At 64.2% G+C, this 23408-nt stretch overlaps 3 protein-coding genes across 4 annotated transcripts; 2 read left to right on the top strand and 1 right to left on the bottom strand.

Annotated features, from left to right (window-relative positions):
- The first annotated feature begins 775 nt into the window (after positions 1–775).
- On the top strand, positions 776–2239 carry CDKN2D (cyclin dependent kinase inhibitor 2D). The gene is made up of 3 exons (XM_004595744.2): positions 776–855; positions 984–1141; positions 1889–2239. The coding sequence occupies exon 3, from the start codon at positions 1892–1894 to the stop codon at positions 2237–2239; it is 348 nt and encodes a 115-aa protein (XP_004595801.2). The 5' UTR covers positions 776–855; positions 984–1141; positions 1889–1891.
- Positions 2240–3852: 1613 nt separating this feature from the next.
- On the top strand, positions 3853–12001 carry LOC101534990 (protein KRI1 homolog). Its single transcript, XM_058659940.1, has 19 exons — positions 3853–3976; positions 4101–4171; positions 4635–4740; positions 5347–5455; positions 5980–6034; positions 6342–6391; positions 6530–6626; positions 6726–6803; positions 6985–7097; positions 7429–7555; positions 7672–7767; positions 7856–8026; positions 8930–9005; positions 9091–9179; positions 9282–9408; positions 9495–9625; positions 9966–10030; positions 10340–10438; positions 11533–12001. Exons 1-19 carry the CDS (start codon positions 3883–3885, stop codon positions 11870–11872), a joined length of 2094 nt encoding a protein of 697 aa, XP_058515923.1. The 5' UTR covers positions 3853–3882; the 3' UTR covers positions 11873–12001.
- A 323-nt stretch (positions 12002–12324) lies between these two features.
- Positions 12325–18544, bottom strand: LOC131479438 (cysteine protease ATG4D-like). 2 transcript variants are annotated; one of them, XM_058659943.1, is made up of 10 exons: positions 18283–18544; positions 17849–17932; positions 17578–17760; positions 17079–17355; positions 16847–16911; positions 15344–15474; positions 13679–13757; positions 13422–13498; positions 12917–13036; positions 12325–12514 (listed from the first exon to the last, which is right to left on the bottom strand). In XM_058659943.1, exons 1-10 carry the CDS (start codon positions 18506–18508, stop codon positions 12329–12331), a joined length of 1428 nt encoding a protein of 475 aa, XP_058515926.1. In that variant the 5' UTR covers positions 18509–18544; the 3' UTR covers positions 12325–12328. The 2 variants fall into 2 exon arrangements, with proteins under 2 accessions (XP_058515926.1, XP_058515927.1); XM_058659944.1 differs by having other exon boundaries at positions 12917–13009.
- Positions 18545–23408: the final 4864 nt, after the last annotated feature.

The raw sequence follows: 23408 nt of genomic DNA, 5'->3' as shown, positions 1-23408 counted from the left end.
CCTCCTCCCTCCACAGAGGCCGTTCTGTTTGGGGGTATCATTAAAAACAACAGCAATGCATCTAGCCCTGCGTGTGTGCCTCTTAGCTGGAGAAGGCTGGCACCGCCTGACCACCACACACCCAGTTCCAGCTGCGATCCCCCACCCAGGGGCTCAACCCTGTGCCAGCCTGCACAGCCTCCCCGCACCCCCCAACACCGCTGTCAGTGCCGGGAGGGTCACAGCACCCCGGAACACACACACCCCAACACTGCTGGGGACCCTGGTCACAGCACCCCGGAACACACACACCCCAACAGCCCACCCGCCGTGGCTCCCACCGCTTCTCCACGCTGACCTTCCCTCCCTCAGGTTTGGGGGTCCCGGCCGCCCACCCCCCCTCGGCCGGCGCCCTCCCCTCAGGCCCGGCTCGCCCCGCGCCGTCCACCTCGTCCCTCCTCAGCTCCGCCCGACTGAATACACCGGGAGAAGCCCGCCCGGTTCCTCAGCCGGGCCTTTCCCGCCCCCGCCCCGCCGCCCGAGTCGGTTAAAGCCGCCGCCTTTCCCGCCCGGCTAGTTTGAAAATCCGAAAAACCCCGCCTGGAGGGGCGCGCCATCGAACTTCTACGCTCCCGCCAATCAGGAGCGACACCGCCCCCCCGCAGACGCGCAGCGATTGGCTAGCACGGCCCGTGGTGGGCGGGACGGCCGCCGGACACTGCGGGAGTTTGGAAGAAAACAAGCCAGGGGGCGGGGGGCTGGCAGGCCCCGCCCTCCACGCAGGCCCCGCCCCCACAGCTTCGGGCTGGCGGGCGGCCGCGCAGCCGCAGAACGCACGCCGCGCGCCGCAGGAGGAGGAGGAGGAAGAGGAGGAGGGTGAGTTCGGGGGAGACCCGGCCCCCAAGGGGCGGGCGCCGGGCTGGGCCCGCGGTGGGAGCCGGCTGACAGGGGGGTGGAGCCGGCGGGGCAGGCTGGGGGTCGTGACTGGAGGCCGTGCCCTGCAGGCCCGGCGTGGTCAGCATGTTCCTGGACGAGGTGCACGCGGGGGGACCGGCTGAGCGGGGCCGCGGCCCGGGGCGACGTGGACGGGGTGCGCAGGCTGCTGCACCGCGAGCTGGTGCACCCCGACGCCCTGAACCGCTTCGGGAAGACGGCGCTGCAGGTGACGGGGGGGGGGGGGGACCCCCGCTGTGCACGCCCTCCAGGCTGGAGAGGGGGAGGAGGGGGGGAGGGGGAGGGGTGGGGAGGGGGAAGGGAGAGGGGCAGAGGGGGCAGAGGAGCTCGGCCTCCTGGACTCCCGGTCCGCGGGGGAGCGAAGGAGGGCGTGGTGGGGGCGGGGGGGCAGGAGCAGCATCCCCTCCCCCCAAGGAGACGGTCATCCCTGGACAGTCAGGTCTAGGGGGACCCCATTTCCTGAGTTCACCTTTCCTGGGGAAGGGAGGTAGCTGCTGTTTCTTGGGGGAGGATGTTTCTGGGGGTAGGGAGACTGGGAGTTGGTGTTGGGGGCTGTTATCCTGAAAGGTGACAGTGACTGTTTTGGGGGAGAATGAGGTGTCCCCGTTTTCCCAGAAGGTGCCAGGTCTCTCCACCCCTGTCCTCCAGCTTAGGGACCCCCCACCCCTGTGTCCAGCTTAGGGACTCCCTGATCCCTGTGCTCGAGCTTGGGGACCCCCCTGACCCCTGTCCTCCAGCTTGGGGACCCCCTGACCCCTGTCCTCCAGCTTGGGGCCCCCTGACACCTGTCCTCCAGCTTGGGGGCCCCCTCACCCCTGTCCTCCAGCTTGGGGCCCCCTGACACCTGTCCTCCAGCTTGGGGGCCCCCTCACCCCTGTCCTCCAGCTTGGGGCCCCCTCACCCCTGTCCTCCAGCTTGGGGGCCCCCTGACCCCCTGCTGTGTGTGCCCACGCAGGTCATGATGTTCGGCAACCCCACGGTGGCACGGGAGCTGCTGAAGCAAGGAGCCAGCCCCAACGTCCAGGACGCCTGGGGCACCAGCCCAGCGCACGACGCAGCACGCACCGGATTCCTGGACACGCTCAAGGTCCTGGTGGACCATGGGGCTGACATCAACGCGCCCGATGCCAGCGGGGCACTGCCCATCCACCTGGCCGTGCGCGAGGGCCACACCGCCGTGGTCCGCTTCCTGGCCGCCGAGTCGGATCTGGGGCACAGGGACGCAGGGGGACGCACCCCGCTGGAGCTGGCGCGGCAGACGGGGGCTCGGCACCTGCTGGACATCCTACAGGGCCGTCCGCTGTGACCCAGAGGACACCCTCTCCGAGCCCAGCAGAAAAACACTTTCCCTCCTGCTCCTGCTGCCCCTGGCGGAGGAGCACCCGTTTGCGGCTTTCTGGGGTGTTTGCGAGTGTGTGTGTGTGTGTCTGGGGGGACATTTCTGCCTTGTTTTTCTCTCTCTTTTGGGATGGGCTCCTGGGGCCACAGCCACGTACAGAACGGTTCAGTCTCCCCTGCCTAGTCCCCAAACTCCAGGGCCAGGAGTCCCTGCCAGGGTCCTGCAGTCAGGGCCTCCTGTGCCTGGCCGCTGTCCCCGGCTGGACTCCTGGTGGGGTGGGGTGCACCTGCTCGGTGGGCGCAGGGGGGAGACGGGGTGCGGCTGGCTGGGGGTCTAGGGCAGCCTTCCCCACGAGCAGGAAGGCCACGGGAGTGCGTGTTGCATCGGAAACTTGTTTTCCAGCCTCTTGGACGGTGTTGAAAACAAACCAAAACCAAAAAAAAAAAAAGGCAAAACCCGTAGATTCTATTTATTCAGTTTTATGGAAAAGAATTGTTGTGTGATAATTTAATGTTTTTTTTTTACTCATTAAATTAAAAGTTGTGCATGATATCCTAGCGTGGCTGTTTCCCGCCCCCCCCTGGATCTGGGATTTAGGGGTGCAGTGGGGGAGGGGTCCCGCGGGTAAGGGAGGGGTCCCCGGGTGGAGCAGGGGGTCCCGGGGTGGGAGAGGGTTCCCCGGAGGGGGGGGAGAGGGTCACCTGGGTGGGGGTGGGGTCCCCGGGTGAGGGAGATTGTCCTGGGGAGGGAGAGGGTCCCAGGGTGGGGGGGGACCCCGGGATGGAGGAGGGGTCCCCGGGATGGAGGAGGGGTCCCCGGGTAGGGGAGAGGGTCTCGCGGATAAGAGAGGGGTCCCTGGGTGGCGAAGGGGGGTCCTGGGGTGGGAGAGGGTCCCCGCGGGGCGGAGGGTCCGCGAGGTGGGGAAGGGGCCCAGGGTGGGAGAGGGTCCCCAGGAGGGGAGGGGGAGGGGAGGCGGCCGTTGGGGGGAGGGCGGGCGGGCAGCGGTCATTCCCAGGGGAAGCGGGCAGGGCAGCGATGGGCGTGGCGCTGTCGGAACGGAAGGGAGGCAGGAAACCGCGATGGAGAAAGGGCCCCCAGATGTCGGGCCGGAGCCGAAGCCCCGATGGAGGGCAGGGAGGGCAGGGCGGGCAAGGCGGGCACAGCGGGAGGGCCAGGCCGCGGCCTACCCGGAAGCGGCCGGCAGCCCGGAAGGGGCGGGGCTACGCGGGCGGGGCCTGGTGGAGACCACGCCCCGCTCCCCGGCGCGTGCGCGGTGGCTCACAGGGACCGGGATGGGCGCGGCCCCGCCCACGAGGAGAGGTGCGTGTGAGCCACGCCCCCTCCACCGGCCTCGTGCGTGCCCACTGGTTAGTAGAGAGGCGGGACTAAGCTTTGACTCCGCCGCTTGCACAGATCTCACTGGGCGGTGCGCGATGCGAGCCACGCCCCCCCGCTGGGCCGGAACCGTGGGCCTGCCCTGGGCATGCGCAGTGGCTCGCAAGGAGGCCGGCTGTCCGAGGCCCCGCCTACTGTGGGCGGTGCGCGCTGCGAGCCACGCCCCTCCGTGGCCTGCCCTGCCCTGCGCGTGCGCGCTGGCTCCCGTGGCCGCCATGCCGGAGCCGCGCGGGGCATCACCTCTGCGCGTGAACGCGGCGTTCGCCGCTCGCTACAGCCGCTACCGGGAGCGCGAGGAGCTGCAGCGACGTGAGTGCGGCGGCTGCCGGCGGAGGCCCGGGCCTGTGGCGGGGCCAAGGGGAGGGCACGGGGGCGCTCCGCCCAGCCCGATGGGTGGGGGTGCTGAGGAGGGTCACCCGTCTGCACCCCGCAGTCAAGGATCGCTACGGGGACCGGGACGGGGACGACTCGAGCTCCGAGTCCGACTCGAGCGACGAGCGCGTGGTAGGCTTCCTGTCCACGCCGCCGTGCCCGACGCGTCCTAGCCGCTCAGTGCACCCCTGGGGGAGCCATCCCAGTGTCCAGGGCTCCCCAGGCTCCCCGACCCTCACTGCACCCCTGGGGGAGCCATCCCAGTGTCCAGGGCTCCCCAGGCTCCCCGACCCTCACTGCACCCCTGGGGGAGCCATCCCAGTGTCCAGGGCTCCCCAGGCTCCCCGACCCTCACACCTTGCCAGTGTCCAGGGGTCACCAGGACTTCCCCCCACCTTCTTGCCAATGTGTTCAAGTCCCTGGACCAAGCGTGGCAGCTCGGGTCCCTTGCCAGTCCCGTGGTGCAGCCCAGCTGCCCCCGTCTGTGCTGTCCCTGACCACTCCCCCGCATACCTGGGTGCCCTGCCACTCTCTCTCCGGCTGCGTCCCCGTTTTGCCCCGCACTTCTTCTCTCCTGCTTGTCCCCTTTCCCTAGGAATTTGACCCACAGCAGGAGCGCGACTTTTACCGGACCCTGTCCCTGCTGAAGAAGAAAGACCCCCGGATTTACCAGAAAGATGCTACCTTCTATCAGAGCCCAGGTCTGGCGGGCCTGGCACTCACCTGCTTGGGGTTCCCTGGGTCGACTGCACCAATCCTTCTGCCCTGGTAGACTTGAGCGGGGTGGTCTTGGGCTAGGAAACCAACTCAGGCACTGCCATCCGGCGTGGGCGGCCCCCGTGGGGTCTCCCCACAGTGTTCATCTGATTTCCGGCCACCTGTTTGCACAAAGCCTTCCTCCAACCTGCTGTGAATAGTTAGGACAGTGGTCTGTGATGTGGAATGCAGTAATATCCTAATAAGCCCAGGGCACGTTAAAATTAATTCTAACTGGTTACTGGGCCAGTATTGACTGCCAGTGTGTGTCCCGGCTGCTCCACTTCCCACCCAGCTCCCTGCCTGTGGCCTGGGAAAGCAGTGGAGGACGGCCCAAAGCCTTGGGACCCTGCACCCGCGTGGGAGACCCAGAGGAAGCTCCTGGCTCCTGGTTTCAGATAGGGTGTGGCCATTTGGGAAGAGAGCCACAACTGGAAGATCTTTGTGTCTTTCTGTCATTGGGGGGTGTGTGGGGGGGAAGGGACAGGGCAAGTGAGGACTCTACCCAGGAGGGTCCTGCGTGATGTGAGGGTCTCCCCGTGGGCCAACAGCTTCATCCTTGGAGGAGGAAGAGGAGACGTCTACTTCAGAGAAGCGAAAGAAAGTGCGACCCATGTACCTGAAGGACTATGAGCGGAAGGTCATCTTGGAGAAGGGAGGGTGAGGCAGCCCGTGTGTGGTCCGTCCCTGTGCCGGCCTGCCCGCTGCCTGTCCCAGCCTAACCACAACAAGGGGGTCTCCCCCGTCCCGGCCCGCCCGCTGCCCACCCCAGCCTTCTCAGAAGCACAGACGTCTCAGGGCAGAAGCAGATGAGAGAACCAAGCAGGCGCCTGGGAGTGGCGGGGGGAGACAAGCCCAGAGACGCCCCAGGCTGCAGTCCCCCCCCTGCCTGGGAGTGGATGGGGGACACCCTCAGGAGACGCCCCAGGCTGCAGCCCCCCATGCCTGGGAGTAGAGGAGGAAGGGGAGAGAAGCCCAGAGACGCCCCAGGCTGCAGCCCTCCTTCCTGGGAGTAGAGGAGGAAGGGGAGAGAAGCCCAGAGACGCCCCAGGCTGCAGCCCCCCATGCCTGGGAGTGGCGGGGGGAGACAAGCCCAGAGACGCCCCAGGCTGCAGCCCTCCTTCCTGGGCCAGCGAGCTGCCCTGAACAGTCAAGTTCTGAGTCCTCCTCTCCTTCTCGTGCAGCAAATATGTGGACGAGGAGAGCTCGGACGAGGGGAGCTCAGCTCAGAGACTCCAGGTAAGTGGGGTGGGGTGGGCCAGGCCGTGGTGGGGTGGGCCAGGCCGTGGTGGGGTGGGCCAGGCCTGGTGGGGTGGGCCAGGCCGGGGTGGGGTGGGCCAGGCCGGGGTGGGGTGGGCCAGGCCTGGTGGGGTACTGAGGCCAGGCCGTGGTGGGGTGGGCCAGGCCTGGTGGGGTAGGCCAGGCCGTGGTGGGGTGGGCCAGGCCGGGGTGGGGTGGGCCAGGCCTGGTGGGGTACTGAGGCCAGGCCTGGTGGGGTACTGAGGCCCGGGCCTGCCCCAGGCTCACGTCGCTGTCTCCCTTGCAGCCAGCCTCATCCAAAAGTTACGTGGAGGAGCAGCAGCAGCTCAAGGAGAGGTGAGTTGGGGTGGGGACCCGGGGTTCACAGCCTCGGTTTGCACACCTGTGAAACGGGCCCCATCGCTGTGTCCCAGAGGAGAGGGGAGGGGCATGGGGGCGGGCCCGTCCTGAATCTCATCCTTCTGCCGTGGACAGCTTCCGCGCGTTCGTGGAAGGCAGTGAGGATGAGGACAGCGCCGGAGAGGGGGGCTCCGGGCTGCTGCAAAAGCGAGCCAAGAGCCAGGAGGAGAAGGTGGGTGCCCAGGCCCGGCTGGCCTGCTGGGGGCCACAGCAGCGGGGTGCCGCCGGGGGCTCCCGCAGACCCCTCAGTGCCGGCTCCCCCACAACCCAGGCCCAGGAGGAGGCGGACTATGTGGAGTGGCTGAAGGGACGGAAGGAGGCCCGGGACCCAGAATCCCTGAAGGAGCTGGTGAGCTGTCGCGGGCGGTCGCAGGGTGGGGGCAGGCGGCGAGCCGTGCCCATCCCAGGGACTCCGTATTTCCATCCATACAATGGGGATCAGCTGGCTGGGCCGTTTCAGTTCCCTGAGTCGACCAGGGTCACGCCTGCCCTTTGGCCTGGGTCATGCCACCTCCCCTCCCTGCCCCCAGACCTACCTCAGGGAGTACTGGAACAACCCGGAGCTGGAGGAGGGGGAACAGTTCCTGCGGGATTACATCCTCAACAAGCGCTACGAGGAGGAGGAGGAGGAGGAGGAGGAGTGGTGAGTCACTCTGTCCTCCACTTCCCTCCCAGCTCCCTGCCTGTGGCCTAGGAAAGCAGTCAAAGATGGCCCAAAGCCTTGGGACCCTGCACCCGCGTGGGAGACCCGGAAGAGGCTCCTGGCTTGAGCCTGGACCATCCTGGCCCTCTGGCCACTTGGGGAGAGGACCGGCAGATGAAACTTCTTTCTGTCTCTTTCTGTAACTCTTCCAAATAAACAGAAGTGGATCACTAAAAAAAAATCAGTCTATGCACGAGTCCCCGTGCCTGGTGTCGCCGGGGTGCGTGTGGAAACCTCACGTGGGCGTCCCCACGCCCCATCTTGTCCACAGCATCCCCGGCCCCCCTGTGCAGCTGGCTGTGGAGGACTCCTCGGACGAGGGCGAGCTGTTCCTCAAGAAACAGGAGGATTTTGAGCACAAATACAACTTCCGCTTCGAGGAGCCGGACTCCGCCTCGGTGGGTGGCTGGGGAGCAGCGCCCTGGGCATCCGAACCCCCTGCCTCCAGCCCCCAGCCCCTGGCCCGGACCAGCCCTAGTCACCTCCCTGGTCTGCCTTGTCTGGACTGCCCCAGGTCAAGACCTACCCACGCAGCATCGCGTCCTCCGTGCGGCGCAAAGACGAGCGCCGGAAGGAGAAGCGAGAAGAGACGCGGGAGCGCAAGAGGAGGGTGCGTGAGCGCGTGGGCGGCTGGAGGGGCCTGTGCACCTGCCCAAACGCCCGTCCGCACGCCCACCCGCGTCATCCCCCGCCTGCAGGAGAAGGCCAAGAAGCAGGAAGAACTGAAACAACTCAAGAACCTGAAGCGGAAGGAGATTCTGGCCAAGCTGGAGAAGCTGCGGCAGGTCACTGGCAACGAGACGCTAGGCTTGGAGGAGCAGGACCTCGAGGAGGACTTCGACCCAGCGCGCCACGACCAGCTCATGCAGGTGTGGCCCCTCCCGGGCCTTCTGGGGGACCCGTGGGGGCTCTGGGCACCTGCCCTCTGGGCCACTCCCCGCTCGTCTGAGGGCAGAGAGGTCAGGGATGCAGAAAGCACAGTGTGCAGGAATATTCTGGAAAATTCCCCTCGAGTTGCCGCAGGGGTTGCCTGTGGGGCCACCTGAGCTAGTGACAGCACAGCAGAGCGACGGGCTGCGGTTGAGTCTGCTCGGGACCACAGGCTGCCTCCACCCAGGGGCAGGAGCTGGTCACGGGGGCTTGCAGGGCCGGCTCACAGGACGGCTGCTCGCACGCATCTCCGGCTTCTGCATCATTCTAGAAAGTCAGACAGTTGCAAGTAGGAGCAAGTTCAAGGATCCCATTTCCTCGTAATTCCTTCTTTTTTCCCCTATTTTTTGTGATCTCTTTAAACATTTACTTATTCAGTTGAAACAATAGGAGACAGAGAGATCTCCCATCCACTGGGTTACGCCCCGGATGGCTGCAACAGCCGGAGCTGAGCCAGGCCCGAGCTTGACGCAGGTCTCCAAGCACGTGGGCTGCCTCCACGCGGGGAGTCTGCGGATCCCACGGCAGGGGAGGGGACCACCTTGCCAGCATGTGGGGTCTTAACGTCCCTACCTGGCCAGTCGAGCAGACGGGCAGCTAAGTGTACCCCTGAGGACTGAGTGGGCACCGAGTCAGGGAGGGAGCGAGCATTGCAGAGGGTTCTGGGGACCTGGACCCACAGGGTCCCCCCACTTCAGGAGCGGGGTCCCTTGGGAGCCACCAAGGCCTGGGCAGGGACAAAGCTGTCTAGGATGCTTTCTGGGGTCATGAAGGGGCTTTGGGGAACGCTCCATGTGCGTGCCAGGAGTGAACTGTGCCAACCCCGTGCCCTGACCCCACAGAAGTGCTTTGGCGATGAGTATTACGGCGCCACGGAGGAAGAGAAGCCACAGTTTGAGGAGGAGGAAGGGCTGGAAGGTGAAGTCCGCCTGGGGCTGGGCAGGGGCGCCGGGCCTAGAGCCCCCGGTTCCTGCCCTGACCTCGCCCATCCTTCCGGAACCAGATGATTGGAATTGGGACAGGTGGGACGGGCCCGAGCAGGACGGAGCCTGGAGCCAGCACGAGCCGCACTGCGAGGATGCCGACTTCAATGTGAGTGGGCTTGGGGGGGACCTCTCGTTGGATATGCGAGGCTCAGAGAGGGGCCCAGGACCCCCTGAGTGCCGCCCTCGTCCAGCCCGCCTGCCTCTGCAGATGGACGCTGACTACGACCCCAGCCAGCCGCGGAAGAAGCAGCTCAGACCGCCCACATCAGGCAAGAAGAAACGCAGGTCGCCCTTCGCCGCTGCCGTGGGCCAGGAGAAGCCAGTGTTTGACCCTGGTGAGGCCAGCCGGGCTGGGGCCGCGCGGGGGCTGCGGGCTCCCTGGGCCCTGGGCCACCCGGCAGCCTGGCTGTCCCCCCTGCAGGGGACAAGACGTTTGAGGAGTACCTGGACGAGTACTACCGCCTGGACTATGAGGACATCATCGATGACCTGCCCTGTCGCTTCAAGTACCGCAGCGTGGTTCCCTGTGACTTCGGGCTCAGCACCGAAGAGGTGAGGGTCCTGGGCAGCGGAGGGGCACACAGCCCGGGCTACACCCCAGGGCTGCGCGCCTCATCCCGGAAATGCCATAGCAACAGTGGCCTCGCTCATTTAAATACAGCTTGGGTATTAGAAAAAAAAGGGGTGATAAAAGCTCACCATTAACTGGTGACTTACGGCATGCCTCAGTTTCCCCATCTGTGAAACAAGCCTCACGTCAGGCCCTTCCTCGTGGCTGTGGCTGTGCAGCCTGTGCTGGCTCGTGAAAGGGTGCCTGGCAGGTCAGGTTCCAGTTCGGGGCTCCCTGAGAAATCACACAGCAGGAGTCCTACCCCTTTCCTCTGCCCCCCAGATCCTGGCCGCGGACGACAAGGAGCTGAACCGGTGGTGCTCACTGAAGAAGACCTGCATGTACAGGTACCAGGGCAGAGCCGGGCCGGGCTGGGGCAGGTGGAAGTGCGGGTGGCGCCCAGGGTGTCAGCTGACAGGTGCCAGGGCAGAGCCGGGCCGGGCTGGGGCAGGTGGAAGTGCGGGTGGTGCCCAGGGTGTCAGCTGACAGGTGCCAGGGCAGAGCCGGGCCAGGGTGAGGCGGGCAGGCATGCAGGTGGCGCCCAGGGTGTCAGCTGACAGACAGGTGCCAGGGCAGAGCCGGGCCAGGGTGAGGCGGGCAGGCATGCAGGTGGCGCCCAGGGTGTCAGCCGACAGACAGGTGCCTGGCCCCCGCAGGTCAGAGCAGGAGGAGCTGCAGGACAAGAGGGCGTACAGCCAGAAGGCGCGCAACACGTGGAAGAAGAGACAGATCTTCAAGTCGCTCTGTGCTGAAGAGTAAGCATGCCCGAGTCGGAGGAGGCTGGGTCGGGAGCCCCTGGGGTGCCAGTCCTGGCCAGGCGGCCGCTGCCTGTCACCTTGGCCAAGTCCCTGCCCCACGCTGCTGGCCCATGGCTGCCGTGGTCAGGTCCTCGGGCACCAGTGTAGGGAGCCACAGCAGCCAAGGCTGCCGGGGGTCAGGCTGCAGCTTCAAACAGTGGCCTTCCACACGGGTCTGAGTGCCAACTCCAGTAGCAGCTGTTCAGTTTTGTGCTATTTAAGAACAACTTATTTATTTGAAAGGCAAAGTCACAGAGAGGGGGAGGGGAGGAGAGAGAGCTTCCATCCGATCGTTCATTCCCCCAAAAAGCTGTAACAGCTGGAGCTGAGCCAGGCTGAAGCCAGGAGCCAGGAGCCTGGAGCCTCTTCCAGGTCTCCCACACGGGTGCAGGGTCTCTAGACCTTGGGCCATCCTCCACTGCTTTCCCAGGCCACAGGCAGGGAGCTGGGAGGGAAGTGGAACAGCCGGGACATGAACCTGTGCCCATGTGGGATCCTGGCAGGGCAGGACAAGCACAGTAGGCACTGTGCTACCGCGCAGGGCCTGGTTACTCTGCCTTTCAAATACCTTCGAGTTTGGGAGGGGAATGGAGAATGGTGAGAGAAGTTCAGCCAGCTGCTGAGAAGCCGAGTTAAATGTTAGGACTGATTATCTGAAAGGCCAGAGACGGACATCTCCCACCACTGCTTCCCTCCAAATGCCTGCTACAGTGGGGCTGGGCTAGAGGCAAGGGGTCCCCATGGAGGTGACAGGGACCCCAGGACCGGGGCCATCTGCTGCCATCTCCAGGCACGTTGGCAGGAAGCTGAATGAGAAGCAATGCAGCTAGAACTTCAGCCCAGTGCCCCAAGCGATGGCTTATTAACCCACTGTGCTACAAGACCACGCAACTCAGTCCAGCAGTGAGCAGCAGCCCCAGTCTACACTGCCGGCAGGCCCTGCGTCACTGCATTGCTGCCTCTGTCTTCCCCCCTCCGTGCAGTGGGTGCTGGTGTGCAGCACGGGGCCCCTGTGCCTGGCCTAAGTGCTCACGCTGCCCCCACCCCCCCAGGACGGAAGTGCCCACTGAAGCCACAAGGAAGCCACAGGGAGATGAGGCCAGTGCGCTTGGTCCGCTGTCGGCGCCCGACGGGTCGCAGGGGAAGCGGCCCCGCCCTGAGAGCCCCCCGGCACAGGAAGACGGGGCCCCAGAGTCAGCTCCCAAGAAGCCAGTCCCCCAGAAGCGGAGGAAGAGCAAGAAGGCCCGGCTGCTGGGCCCCACGGTGACGCTGGGTGGCCACGAGTTCAGCCGCCAGAGACTGCAAGCCTTCGGCCTGAACCCCAAAAGGCTGCACTTCCGCCAGCTGAGCCGGCAGCAGCGGAGGAAGCAGGGCTCCAAGGGCCTCCACTGAGGACTGGGGAGCAGCCGGGGCCCGCGAGGGGGGCTGCAAGCCCCTGCCCAGGCTCGCCCTTTGTCCTGGAACCTTCTGTCAACCTGCAGACAAGGGAGCCTGCCCATCCTCCAGGTGTGTAAACGGAGGCCCTCGCGGCGTCAGCACGCACGGTCAAATCCGACAGCTTTTATTAAGCCCTCAGCAGGACCTTTGGAACCACCAAGGGACACACGACCAGTCCAGTGCAAACTACAGTACTTAAGTCAGACCCTGAGTGGGTGCCCAGAAGGCCTGAGGCCTGGCGGGCTGCATGGGGGCCTAGGCCAAGTGGCCCCAGGCCCGGTGTTTCCCAGGCTGAGCTCAGCCTGGGCTCGGGGAAGGGCGGTCACCAGGGGAATGGCATTTCCCTGCCAGAACGACATAAATAAAAAAATAAATAGCATTGCCTCTCCCGTGCGCGCGTCCCCCTCCCCTTCACAAAAGCACAAAGTCCTCGGAGCTGGGCCGCTGGGCCCTGAGGAGCCGCCCGGGCCTTGGGAGCTGCAGCAGGGGCTGGGCCGAGAGCTGTGAGCACAGGTCCTCCACGCTGTGATCCTGGGCATGGCCCTCGGCCACGGTGAACATGGGGTACCGCTCCGTGGCCGAGCGGGAGCTGAGGACCTGGTGGGGGCAGAGGAGGCAGGCTCAGCTCCTAGCCGAGGAACAGCCACAAGCCTCAATCCTGGCAGTGTCGAACATGCTGTATGTATCCCAAAGCCTCCTGGTGCCAGCAGGTGCTCCCCTCCAGCCCTGTGATTGGCGCTGGGGAGCGTATGACCCTCCCTAGCCAATGAGCAGCAGCCCTGGCCTCTTCCCATGGCTACTGCAAAAGTGGCCTTGGTTCTAATGAACTGTGAGGTGAGAACCCACGATGCGTGACATGACCTTGACCGACGTGCCTGCCTTGGTCAAGATGGACATGGATTTGGCCATTTCTAGAACCCAGGCAGCAGCCCCTCGCCACACCCCAACCCCTGGTGCACCTCTGTTTCTCCCCACCCCCCCGGCCTTCCTCGGGCTCACCCTGGTCAGCTCCAAGCACAGTGTCTCAAACTCCTTCCTGTTTCCGGCATAGAACCCCACAGTACAGCTCGGGTCCATTTTGGCAAAGGCCATCTTGCGGGGGGAGGTGCAGTGGAAGGACTGGGCAGACAGGGAGGCGCTCAGAGGTCCTCTGTGCCCCCCACCACAGCCCTGCCCAGGGGAGGCGTTCAGAGGTCCTCTGTGCCCCCCACCACAGCCCTGCCCAGGGGAGGCGCTCAGGGGTCCTCTGTGCCCCCCACCACAGCCCTGCCCAGGGAGGCGTTCAGGGGTCCTCTGTGCCCCGCACCACAGCCCTGCCCAGGGAGGCACTCAGGGGTCCCCTGCACCCTCCCTGTGCCCTCACCACAGCCCTGCCCAGGGGAGGCGCTCAGGGGTCCTCTGTGCCCCCCCCCACCACAGCCCTGCCCAGAGAGACGCTCAGAGGTCCCCTGCACCCTCCCTGTGCTTCCCCTACCGCAGCCTTGCCCAGGGAGGCCAGGCTCACCTCTAGGGGGAAGTTAGCCTGGCTAACGTCCACGGTGGGCTGGCAGTAGTGCGGGTCCAGATAGAGCAGAAAGTCATCTGTGGGGAGGGAGGGAGGGTGGACGTGAGCCCAGGGGAGGGGAGGGGAGCGGGGTGGACATGAGGCCAGGGGAGGGGAGCGGGGTGGACATGAGCCCAGGGGAGGGGAGTGGGGTAGACACGAGCCCGGGGGAGGGGAGCGGGGTGGACATGAGCCCAGGGGAGGGGGACGGGGCCTACCCTGGTAGCCGATGAAGTAGAGCGAGTGCCGCGGCTTGCCCCCAATGATGCCCAGGCACAGCTCCAAGCGCAGCAGCTCCTGCGGGGAGGTGAGCAGACAGGGCTGAGGGAGGAGCTGTCGAGCAGCCGCTCACCAAGCACGTAGCCGGTGCCAGAGCTGCAGGACAGCCATGAGCAGGCCGGGTCCTGAGCACAGCATGGAGGTGGACGAGGGACAAGATGAGTTAAATGACTGACCTCGGGCTGGTGCGATAGAGTAGTGGTTAAAGTCCCCACCTTGCACGCGCCAGGATCCCATGTGGGCGCTGGTTCTAATCCCAGCTGCCCAACTTCCCATCCAGCTCCCTGCCTGTGGCCTGGGAAAGCAATCAAAGATGGCCCAAAGCCTTGGGACCCTGCACCCGCGTGGGAGACCCAGAGGCGGCTCCTGGCTCCTGGCTTTGGGTCGGCTCAGCTGTGGCCGTTGAGGCCGCTTGGGGAGTGAATCATCGGATGAAAGATCTTCCTCTCTGTCTCTCCTTCTCTCTGTATATCTGACTTTCAAATAAAAATAAACAAATCTTTAAAAAAAAATGACCTCATGGGACAGCCAGTGGTGACGTTACGGAAAAGGAGTCATGGCACAGCGTGGTAAGCCGCTCCCTGGGACGCCAGCACCTGGCTCCCAGTCCAGCTCTGTTAACACACCTGGGAGGCGGCCCAGGTCCTCAGGTTCCTGCCAGGCAAGCACAGTGAACCAACAGGTGGAAGACCCTCTTTGCCTTTCAATGTTGTTGTTGTTGTTTTAATTGGAAAGTCAGTTTTAGAAAAAGGAAGAGAGACAAAAAGATCTTCCATCCACTGGTTCACTCCCCAAGTGGCTGCAACAGCTGGAGCTGAGCCGATCCGCAGCCAGGAGCCAGGAGCCTCTTCCAGGTCTCCCACGTGGGTACAGGGTCCCCAGGCTTGGGGCCGTCCTCCACTGTTTTCCCAGGCCACAGGCAGGGAGCTGGGTGGGAAGCGGGTACGAACCGGTGCCCACATGGAATCCTGGTGTGAGCAATGCAAGGGCTACTGCACCAGGCCCCAAGTAAATCTTTTTTTAAAAAGAAAAGAAAATAGGGGCTTCACAAAGTTCCTGAAAATGCATGCAATGAAAAAATGAAAAATAAAAAACTGCATGGATTCCTACATTGCCACCAGACAGCCACACACCCATGTTCACGCCTGTGAATTTCCCGAGAGATGAGGTACCGGCAAAGGCCTGGGCCGCATGTTCCTCAGGGCACGGAGAAGAGGAAGCACTCAACCCTGCTGCCGGAGGGCGCTGGGGGGATCCAGGGCTGTATGCTGGGTGCAGCCCGTGGGGTCAGCTGGAAGCACCCTCCTCTGCCCCCTCCACGTCTGTTGGCTGGGGAAGGGATTTCCTGGGCTCTGCGACTCCCACGTACCCTTCCCTGCACTCTGAAACTCCCCATTAGCATCTGAGAGTACATGTCCCACCATTCCCGCGATGTGGGCATGGCTTTGGCTGTTCCAGGCACCTTGAACCCCCAGCAGTGGGGACAATGGCATGCAGCGTGTGCTCCCTAAATGTTGGTTAAAGAGAGGAGGGGACCGGAGAACTGCAGATGGAAAGCCTGGAGGGCCCCCAGGCAGAGGTGCCTGCCATCAGCCAGAACCTACCTTCACACAGGGCACGTACACGGGGTTAAGGGTCTCGCCACCCAGCCGCACGGGCACGAGGATGACAACAGATTTCCACTCGGCAGCGGGGTCTGGCCTGGCCACCAGGCGGGCCACGTCTGCCTTATACACTGTAGGGACAGGGCAGCAGGTCACTCCACACGCTGCCAGGTGACCTATAACCCCAGGGACTCTGCCTCGCCCCTGCAGACTCCCTGGTGATATGGCCAGCACATAAGTGTCCGCCCAGTGCCCTCGGACCCTGGGGAGCTCAGGCAGGTGTGTGTGTGTGCACATGCCCGCTTTACAGCAGGAATGACTAAGGGCCTGCCACTCAGACCCATAGCTCAGGGCAGGGGACAGGCGGAGCCCCTCCCTAGGTGGTCCTCAGTGGCTCTGGTGAACAGCCAGCGCTGGGGCCCCATCTGAACATCTCCCAAGGGGAGCCCTACTCCTCCAGGCCCCTCTGGGCTCAAGTGGCCCCCGATCCTTCCTTCTCCCTTGCTGAACCTGGACCCTTCCGCGTCCCAGCAAGCTGGACTGGGCCCTTCTCGGGCCAGCACAGCCACAGTCCAGCCCCCACACCTGCAAACAGGGCATGGAAAGGCACGGGCGTTGTGGCTCCCCTGGCACCGGCCTAAACCAAGCCAAGCCCCCGCACAGCTCTAGGGCTCCGGCATTCCTGGTCACGCTGACCAGGCAGACCAGCCCGGGCTCCGGCACCTGCACTTGCTGGTGGATTTATAGAGAAGGGGGACTCGAGGGGAGGACGAGCCAGCGTCTCGACCCCTACGTTGTGCAAGGAGACACCTCCAGAAGTGTGTTTGGGGCAGAGGCTAAGGTGCCACTGGGGCGAGTGGGCGTCCCACATCTGGATCAGAAGGTCTGGGTTCTAGTCCTGACTTCATTCTGGATCCCAGCTTCCAGCCAGTGCACACCCTGGGAGACCGCGGCTAACAGCTGGTGTAGGAGGTCCCTGCTACCTGTGGGGGAGACCCGGATGGAGCTCCTGGCTGCTGTGGGCAGTTGTCTCAAATAAACAAACATTTCAATCTATTTGTTTATATGTTTCCGAGGCACAGCGACAGAGAGCTTCCGTCTGCAGGGTCACCTCCCAAATGCTTCCACCGGCCAGCCAGGGCTGGGTCAGGCAGCAGCCAGGAGCCCGGAGCCCCATCCTGCTCTTCCACACTGTGGCAGGTGCTCCCAGGTCTTGGCCATCTCCTACTGCTCCCCAGGCCCAAGAGCAGGGAGCTGAAAAGGAAACAGAGCAGCTGAGGCTCTGCAAATTGGCACTGTTAACTGGCTGTGCCTGCCGGCTCCACAAGTACAATTCTGTTTTTTTAAATCAAGTAATTTTTCTGCTCCTGGGATTGGGGGAGGGGCAGGGGCGAGGGTCGCCAACAACTTGCCAAGCATCCCTCCTCTGTCCCAGAGGCAAGCTGGGGCCACCAGATGACCTTGGTCAGCAGGCTCCCCATGACCTTGGCCCCAGCCCCTTACCTGTGCAGTCCTGAGATACGTAGACCACCAGATGAGACACCTCAGAGCAGCTCTCCACAGCTTTCCTGCGGGCCAGGAATGAAGGGCTGAGTGGCCTGGCTCGGGGGACGGGCTGTGCGGGAGATGCCAGCGGCCCCCAAGGGCCAGGGAGGAAGGGCTAAGTGGCCCGGCTGGGGGGATGGGCTCTGGGGGAGATGCCAGCAGCCCCCGTGGCCCCCGCCTCGGCCCTCACCTGAGAATGTGGGCTACCAGCGACGGCCCGTACCAGTCCCCCGCCTTCTTGCCTGAGGTCTGCCCAAGTTCCACCAGGCGGTGCAGGCCGAAGGGGGCCCGGGGGTGGTCGGCAAACCAGGATACAATCTGCCGATGGCGCCGCTCATGCTCCAACTCCAGGGTGCCCTGGGCCCTGCGTGGGGGTGTCCACCGGGTATGCCCACGGCACCGGCTGGGAGAGGCCGACCCCAGCAGCTCAGGGGCACCCAGGCCCAGGCCCCCGGCCCATGTCCAGTCTGCAGGGAGTAGAACGCAGAGGCTAGGTGTGTGTGCGCACAAATGGTGCCCACCTACTCACCCCACATTTAACTGGAACCTTCCCATGGTAAACGAGTCTCACTCCAGCCAAACTACATTTTACACAGGGGACCGCAAACTCTTGTCCCACCAGCAGTCCTGGGGGCGCAGACCCGTGTGGCCCCCGGGGTTGCGGGTGGCGGCTGGCGTCCCATACTCACCCCTGGGCAAGAGATGCAGCAGCAAGCTCTGTGCCAGCATCATCTGGCCACTGCGTAACATGCAGCCCCAGCCACAGTCGGAGGTCAGGCAGCCCCGGGAGCCCCCGGCCAGGGGCGGGAAGTCTCGGCGGTACGTGAGCCACAGGCGGGACATGAAGTCCCGTTGGAAACGCTGAATGTCCCCTACGTGACAACAGCCCTGCTGTCAGCTGCCACCGAAGACAAGCCTGCCCGTCCTCGACTCGCCCAAGCCTGGTGGCAGACAGCTCACCCTCGCCCTCGAAGCGGTAGCGCCGGCCACAGACGTGCACGCTGGAGAGCTTGCTGAAGCTGGTCCGGCTTTTGACGGCCCAACCTGGGGAGATGTCGGGCGGCCATGGTCAGCCACGGAGCGTCCACGCTCCCATCTGTGAAACGGGCACGACCCTATCTCCGGATGGTCACTCTTCCATCCCTGCTTGCTAGCCGCCCTCAACCACCACCACAGCTCATGACTAGCCATGGGAGTGTCCACCCTTCATGCAACAGGCAGAAACGCACTTCTGATCGCTGTACCCATTTTCAAGATGAGGTAAGTAACCCGTGGAGGAGGATCCTGCCCAAGGTGACACAGGCGAGCTGCCGAGGGGGGTCAGCCTGTGCTGCCCGGGGGAGCAACTTTGGGGAGGAAGGGGTCCCCCCCAGCTGTGCTGGGCGCCTCCTCACCATACTTGACATTGTTCCAGGCCGTGAGACACTTGGCCTTAAACTTGTCCACCTCGTCGGGCTCCTCTGCGGCGGCAGCCCCTGCGGTGAGCGGGGAGGAGGACGCAGGGAGGCCGGTTCCGGGGCGCCCCAAGCCGCGGGGGTCGGGAAGGTGGGGTGCTGCGCGCGGCCGACGGCTCTCCTCTGGGCTCCGGTACGGCACGGCGGCCGGCGACACCGAGTTCATGGAGGCGCTCGTGGCCGGGTGGACAGGGGCCGGTGCACAGGGCCCAGTGGACAGGAACAGGTGGACAGGGGCCGGTGGACAGGGCCAGGTGGACAGAGCCTGGTGGACAGGGCCGGTGGACAGACGCCAGGGGACACGGCCGAGTGGAGAGGGGCCGGTGCACAGGGCTGGGTGGACAGAATCTGGTGCACAGGGCCTGGTGAACAGGGCCCGGTGGACAGAGACTGGCCGTGTGGACAGGGACAGTTGGACAGGGCCCGGTGGACAGAAGCCAGTGCACAGGGCCAGGTGGACAGGGACAGAGGGACAGGTGGACAGGGCTCGGTGGACAGGGCCGGGTGGACAGGGGCCAGTGCACAGGGCTGGGTGGACAGGGACAGAGGGACAGGTGGACAGGGCTCGGTGGACAGGGCCGGGTGGACAGGGGCCGGTGCACAGGGCTGGGTGGACAGGGACAGAGGGACAGGTGGACAGGGACAGAGGGACAGGTGGACAGGGACAGAGGGACAGGGCCGGGTGGACAGGGCCGGGTGCACAGGGCCCGGTGGACAGGGACAGGTGGACAGGGCCGGGTGGACAGGGCCCCCTGGACCAAGCCGCCCCCCTCAGCTCAGCGCGCGCCCGCCCGCCGAACCCAGGGAGCCCCGCGCGCCGCCGCGGCCATCTTGGCGGGCTGAGGGAGGCCCCGGCCCGGCCTCCCGGTGCTCCCGGTGCTCCTCCCGGTGTTCCTCCCGGTGTTCCTTCCGGTGCTCTTCCCGGTGTTCCCGGCCTCCCGGCCGCCGTTCACACCACGGCCCGGCGCGACCCGCCGACCTCCAAACCGCCCTAGCGCGCGTGCGCGAGCTCCTCAGCGCCCCGGAACCAGCAGGCTCCGCCCATCGCCACGCCCGCCGCGCGCCGGGCCACGCCCCGACCGAGGCCAGGCCACGCCCGTTGCACAGTGCTCCTGGCCCCTCCCACTCCACTGTACAAGCCCCGCCCACCCTGGCCCCGCCCCTGCTGGGAGCTGATCCCACTCACTCCGAGTCCCAGTCCCGCCCACTCCTGCTCCCGCCAATCCGAGTTCAGGCCCCGCCCAGCGGGGCCCGGCCCCACCCACTCTGCACTGGCTTGATCCCGCCCACACGCCTACAGACCCCGCCCACACGAGGCCTAGGGTCTCCCACGTGGGTGCCAGGGACCTGGGCGCTGGGACCCTCCGCTGCGAGCCCAGGCCGGCGGCCGGGAGCTGGGACCCTCCGCTGCGAGCCCAGGCCGGCGGCCGGGAGCTGGGACCCTCCGCTGCGAGCCCAGGCCGGCGGCCGGGCGCTGGGACCCTCCGCTGCGAGCCCAGGCCGGCGGCCGGGAGCTGGGACCCTCCGCTGCGAGCCCAGGCCGGCGGCCGGGAGCTGCATCCACAGGGAGCTGCGGGAGTGGCAGGGGAGCTGATGTGGGATGCCGCAGTCAGGGCGGCTGTTTCAGCTGTTCCCGCCACCGCGCGACTCCTGTGCAAATTTAACGCAATACAAAGGGACCTGCAATCAGTTCATGGAAAAGGTGTGTCAGGAACACAGACGACGCCTGGGTTTTAAAATCATTCTGCTGCAGACTAAACGCGTCTATTTCACGGTGTGCCTCTCCAGCTTTCTGAAATCCCCGTCAGCCCTTGGCATTTGGCGGCCAGTTTTCCGTGTCACACCCCCGCTGCCGCTCCGGCTCTGCACCCAGCTCCTGCTCCGGGAGGCGGCAGGTGGCGGGAAAAGAGCCCAGCTTCCTCCACTCACCCACCCGGGAAGCCTGGCTTAGTTTCCTGACTCTCGGCTCAGCCCCAACGTCCACAGCCGTTGGGAGAGTAAACCCGCATTTCTCTCTCAAACACACATTACATTTTGAAAAGCGCAGGCACCTTGAATTCCAGCAGCGGGACCTGATGAGTGGTAGTGGTATAGGGGAACGGAGCAAAGACAAACAAGGGTGCTGGGGAACTTTCTGGGGTGTGTGAGGGGGGATAGCACCCCTTCCCCACCTGACAAGGAGCCTCGTCAGACCTGCCTGGTTGATGGCATGTCAGTTGAACGCTCCAGGAAGCAGCCGTCTGGCTGAAGGGAAGGCCGGGAAGCAGGGTGAGTTCATTCCTGCCAAGTGTTTAGCGTGACAGCCGAGGGGCAGTTAGGGGAGGCTCACCTTGCCATGGCAGGGAAGGTGCTTCTGACTCACAGGTCAGAGGAAAAGGCCTCAAGGGGCCCGGTAAGATTCTGTCTCCAGCAGCTGCGGCAAAAGTGAAATGAGGAGATCTGGTGCAATAGCCTAGTGGCTAAAGTCCTCCCCTTGCGTGCAACCAGGATCCCATAGGAGAGAAGGAGGGACAGAGACAAAAATCTGCCATCTACTGGATCACTCCCAAAGTGGCCACAATGGTCAGAGCCAGGAGCCTCTTCCTCCAGGTCTCCCACGCAGGTGCAGGGTCCCCAAGCTCTGGGCCGTCCTCCACTGCTGTCCCAGGCCACAGGCAGGGAGCTGGATGGGAAGGGGAGCAGCCGGGATTAGGACAGGTATCCACACGGGATACTGGTGCTTGTAAGGTGAGGACTTTAGCCGCTAGGCGACCGTGCTGGGCCCCAGAGTTGTGTTAAGCAGCTGCCTGCAATGCCAGCAGCCACGTGGCTTCGTTATCAAGCCAGCTCCCTGCCCGAGGACGGCCCACAGCCTGGGGACCCTGCCCCCGCGAGGGGCTCCGGACCAGCCCAGCCCTGCTACTGTGACCACTTGGGAAAGGTCCTTATTCCTTCTCCCTCTGCCCGCCCCCGTCTCTGTCACTGCCCTTTAAATAACTGAACACATCTTAAAGAACAACCCCCCTCCCCCGTGCCTGACCTTGCGCAGGGGCCTCTCAGCAATTCCAAACATGCTTCCGTGCGTCCCCACCCAGTTCCCATGTCCCCCAGTGAAATAAGTCACACCCTGGAAATGTCTCCCAGACGGAGTCCTTGATGGAACACTGGCTCGATCACGCACACATCCCAACAGAGGCGGCGCTTTCTCACAATGGATCACTCCTCTTGTCTAACTTCCTCTGCCTCCTTGCGGCCTTCCTACCCGCCCACCATGCATCCGGCGGGACCCACAATTCTGCGATAGAAGGTTCAAGAAACGAATTCTGTCCTTACTCTCTTTTTATGGAGAAAGATACAAAACTTGGGCCCAGCAGGGAAAAGCCTTTGCCTTGCATGTGCTGGGATCGCATGGGAGTGCTGGCTCAGGTATCAGCTGCTCCACTTCCCACCCAGCTCCCTGCCTGTGCCCTGGGAAAACAGTCTAGAATCACCCAAAGCCTTGGGACCCTGCACCCACATGGGAGACCCTGAAAAGGCTCCTGGCTCCTGGCTTCGGACCGGCGCAGCTCTGGCCGCTGTGGCCACTTGGGGACTTCAGGGGCCACACACAGTGCTGGTGTGGACCCTGGCGTCTCCCCGTCTGATCCAGCTCGCTGCTGCTGCTGCGCCTGGGAAGGCAGCGGAAGACGGTACAAGGAGTTGGGCCCCTGTCAGCTCCCTGGGAACCTGCTTGGGGTTCCCGTTCGTGCCTCAGCCCGGCCCGCCCTGGCACTCGCAGTCATTAAGGAAGCAGAGGAAGGTCTCTGCCTGTCTCCTTCTGTTACCGGCCTCATTCAACTCTGCCTTTCAATTAAATCCACAAGCAAACTTTAAAAAAAAACAACAACTGTGTCAGACACGAAGTACGTGTGTGTCTCACTCCCTGTCAGTGACTCACTGGCACCACGTGATGCCCGGGGGGAGTTCATGGCAAACCCAGCCACCCTAGAAGTGAACTTCTGACCTTTCTGTGGACTGTTCTAGAAACACGTCTGCCTCGCTGGGGTAATGAGCTAGGCTCATCTCAAGGTGCTCAGCCCAGCCTTGGGAAGACCACTGAGAAGCCTGGCCGGGCACAGCAGTCGGACTCTCCCCCAAGCTGAGTGGTTGGTGGGTGAAGCCTAAGGTCTGGCTGAGCCAATGACATTCCGTCCTGAGACTTGGGCCGCAACACGCCCACCCGTGGTTGGAAGCCTTCGCCTGGTCAGCCGAGTGGCCACAGGGGTTACCAGTGATGACATCCTCACCAACAAGAGAGCTTCATTTCTTTGTCTTTTTTTTTTTTTAAGATTTACTTATTTTTATTGCAAAGTCAGATGCACAGAGAGAAGGAGAGACAGAGAGGAAGATCTTCCATCCGATGATTCACTCCCCAAGTGGCCGCAACGGCTGCTACTGAGCTGATCCAAAGCCAGGAGCCAGGAGCCTCTCCTGGGTCTCCCACGCGGGCGCAGGGTCCCCAGGCGTTGGGCCGTCCTCCACTGCTTTCCCAGGTCACAGGCAAGGAGCTGGCTGGGAAGCAGGGCTGCCGGGATTAGAACCGGTGCCCATATGGGATCCCAGCATGTTCAAGGTGGGGACTTTAGTCGTTATGCTACCATGCCAGGCCCCAGCCTACGTTTTCAAATGCCTCCATCCCATACGAGAAAACCTTGGCTCCATTCCCTGCACACACTCCCGACTCCAGCTCCAGGGGAATCAGCAGGGATGGCTGGAGGACTCCAGTCCCTGGTCCCCACGCGGGAGACCTGGATGCTGTCTTGGTTTCCTGCTCTGGCCCTCAGCCCTCCAGAGTGAATCAATGGCTGGGACCTCAGTCCCTCCCTCCCTCTCAGAGTGATGACCATATTGGAAACGTGACTCAAGCCACTGGAAACCAATGACCGCATCCCTGTGGGCAAGGTCACGCTCACAGAGAGGGGGTCTTTGGTGTCTCCGTTGTACGGGTGGGGGGATTGAGCACAGAGACGTGGCACGAGCTATCCGGTCACACCTTGTCACACCTTGGAGGTCTCACCTTGCCCTCCCTCCAGCTGTACCCACCCCCC

The sequence above is a fragment of the Ochotona princeps genome, unplaced genomic scaffold, assembly GCF_030435755.1.
Source record: "Ochotona princeps isolate mOchPri1 unplaced genomic scaffold, mOchPri1.hap1 HAP1_SCAFFOLD_1138, whole genome shotgun sequence".
NCBI lineage: Eukaryota > Metazoa > Chordata > Mammalia > Lagomorpha > Ochotonidae > Ochotona > Ochotona princeps.
The sequence above is the reverse complement of the archived record's forward strand: the minus strand, read 5'-3'. Positions and strand labels throughout refer to the sequence as shown.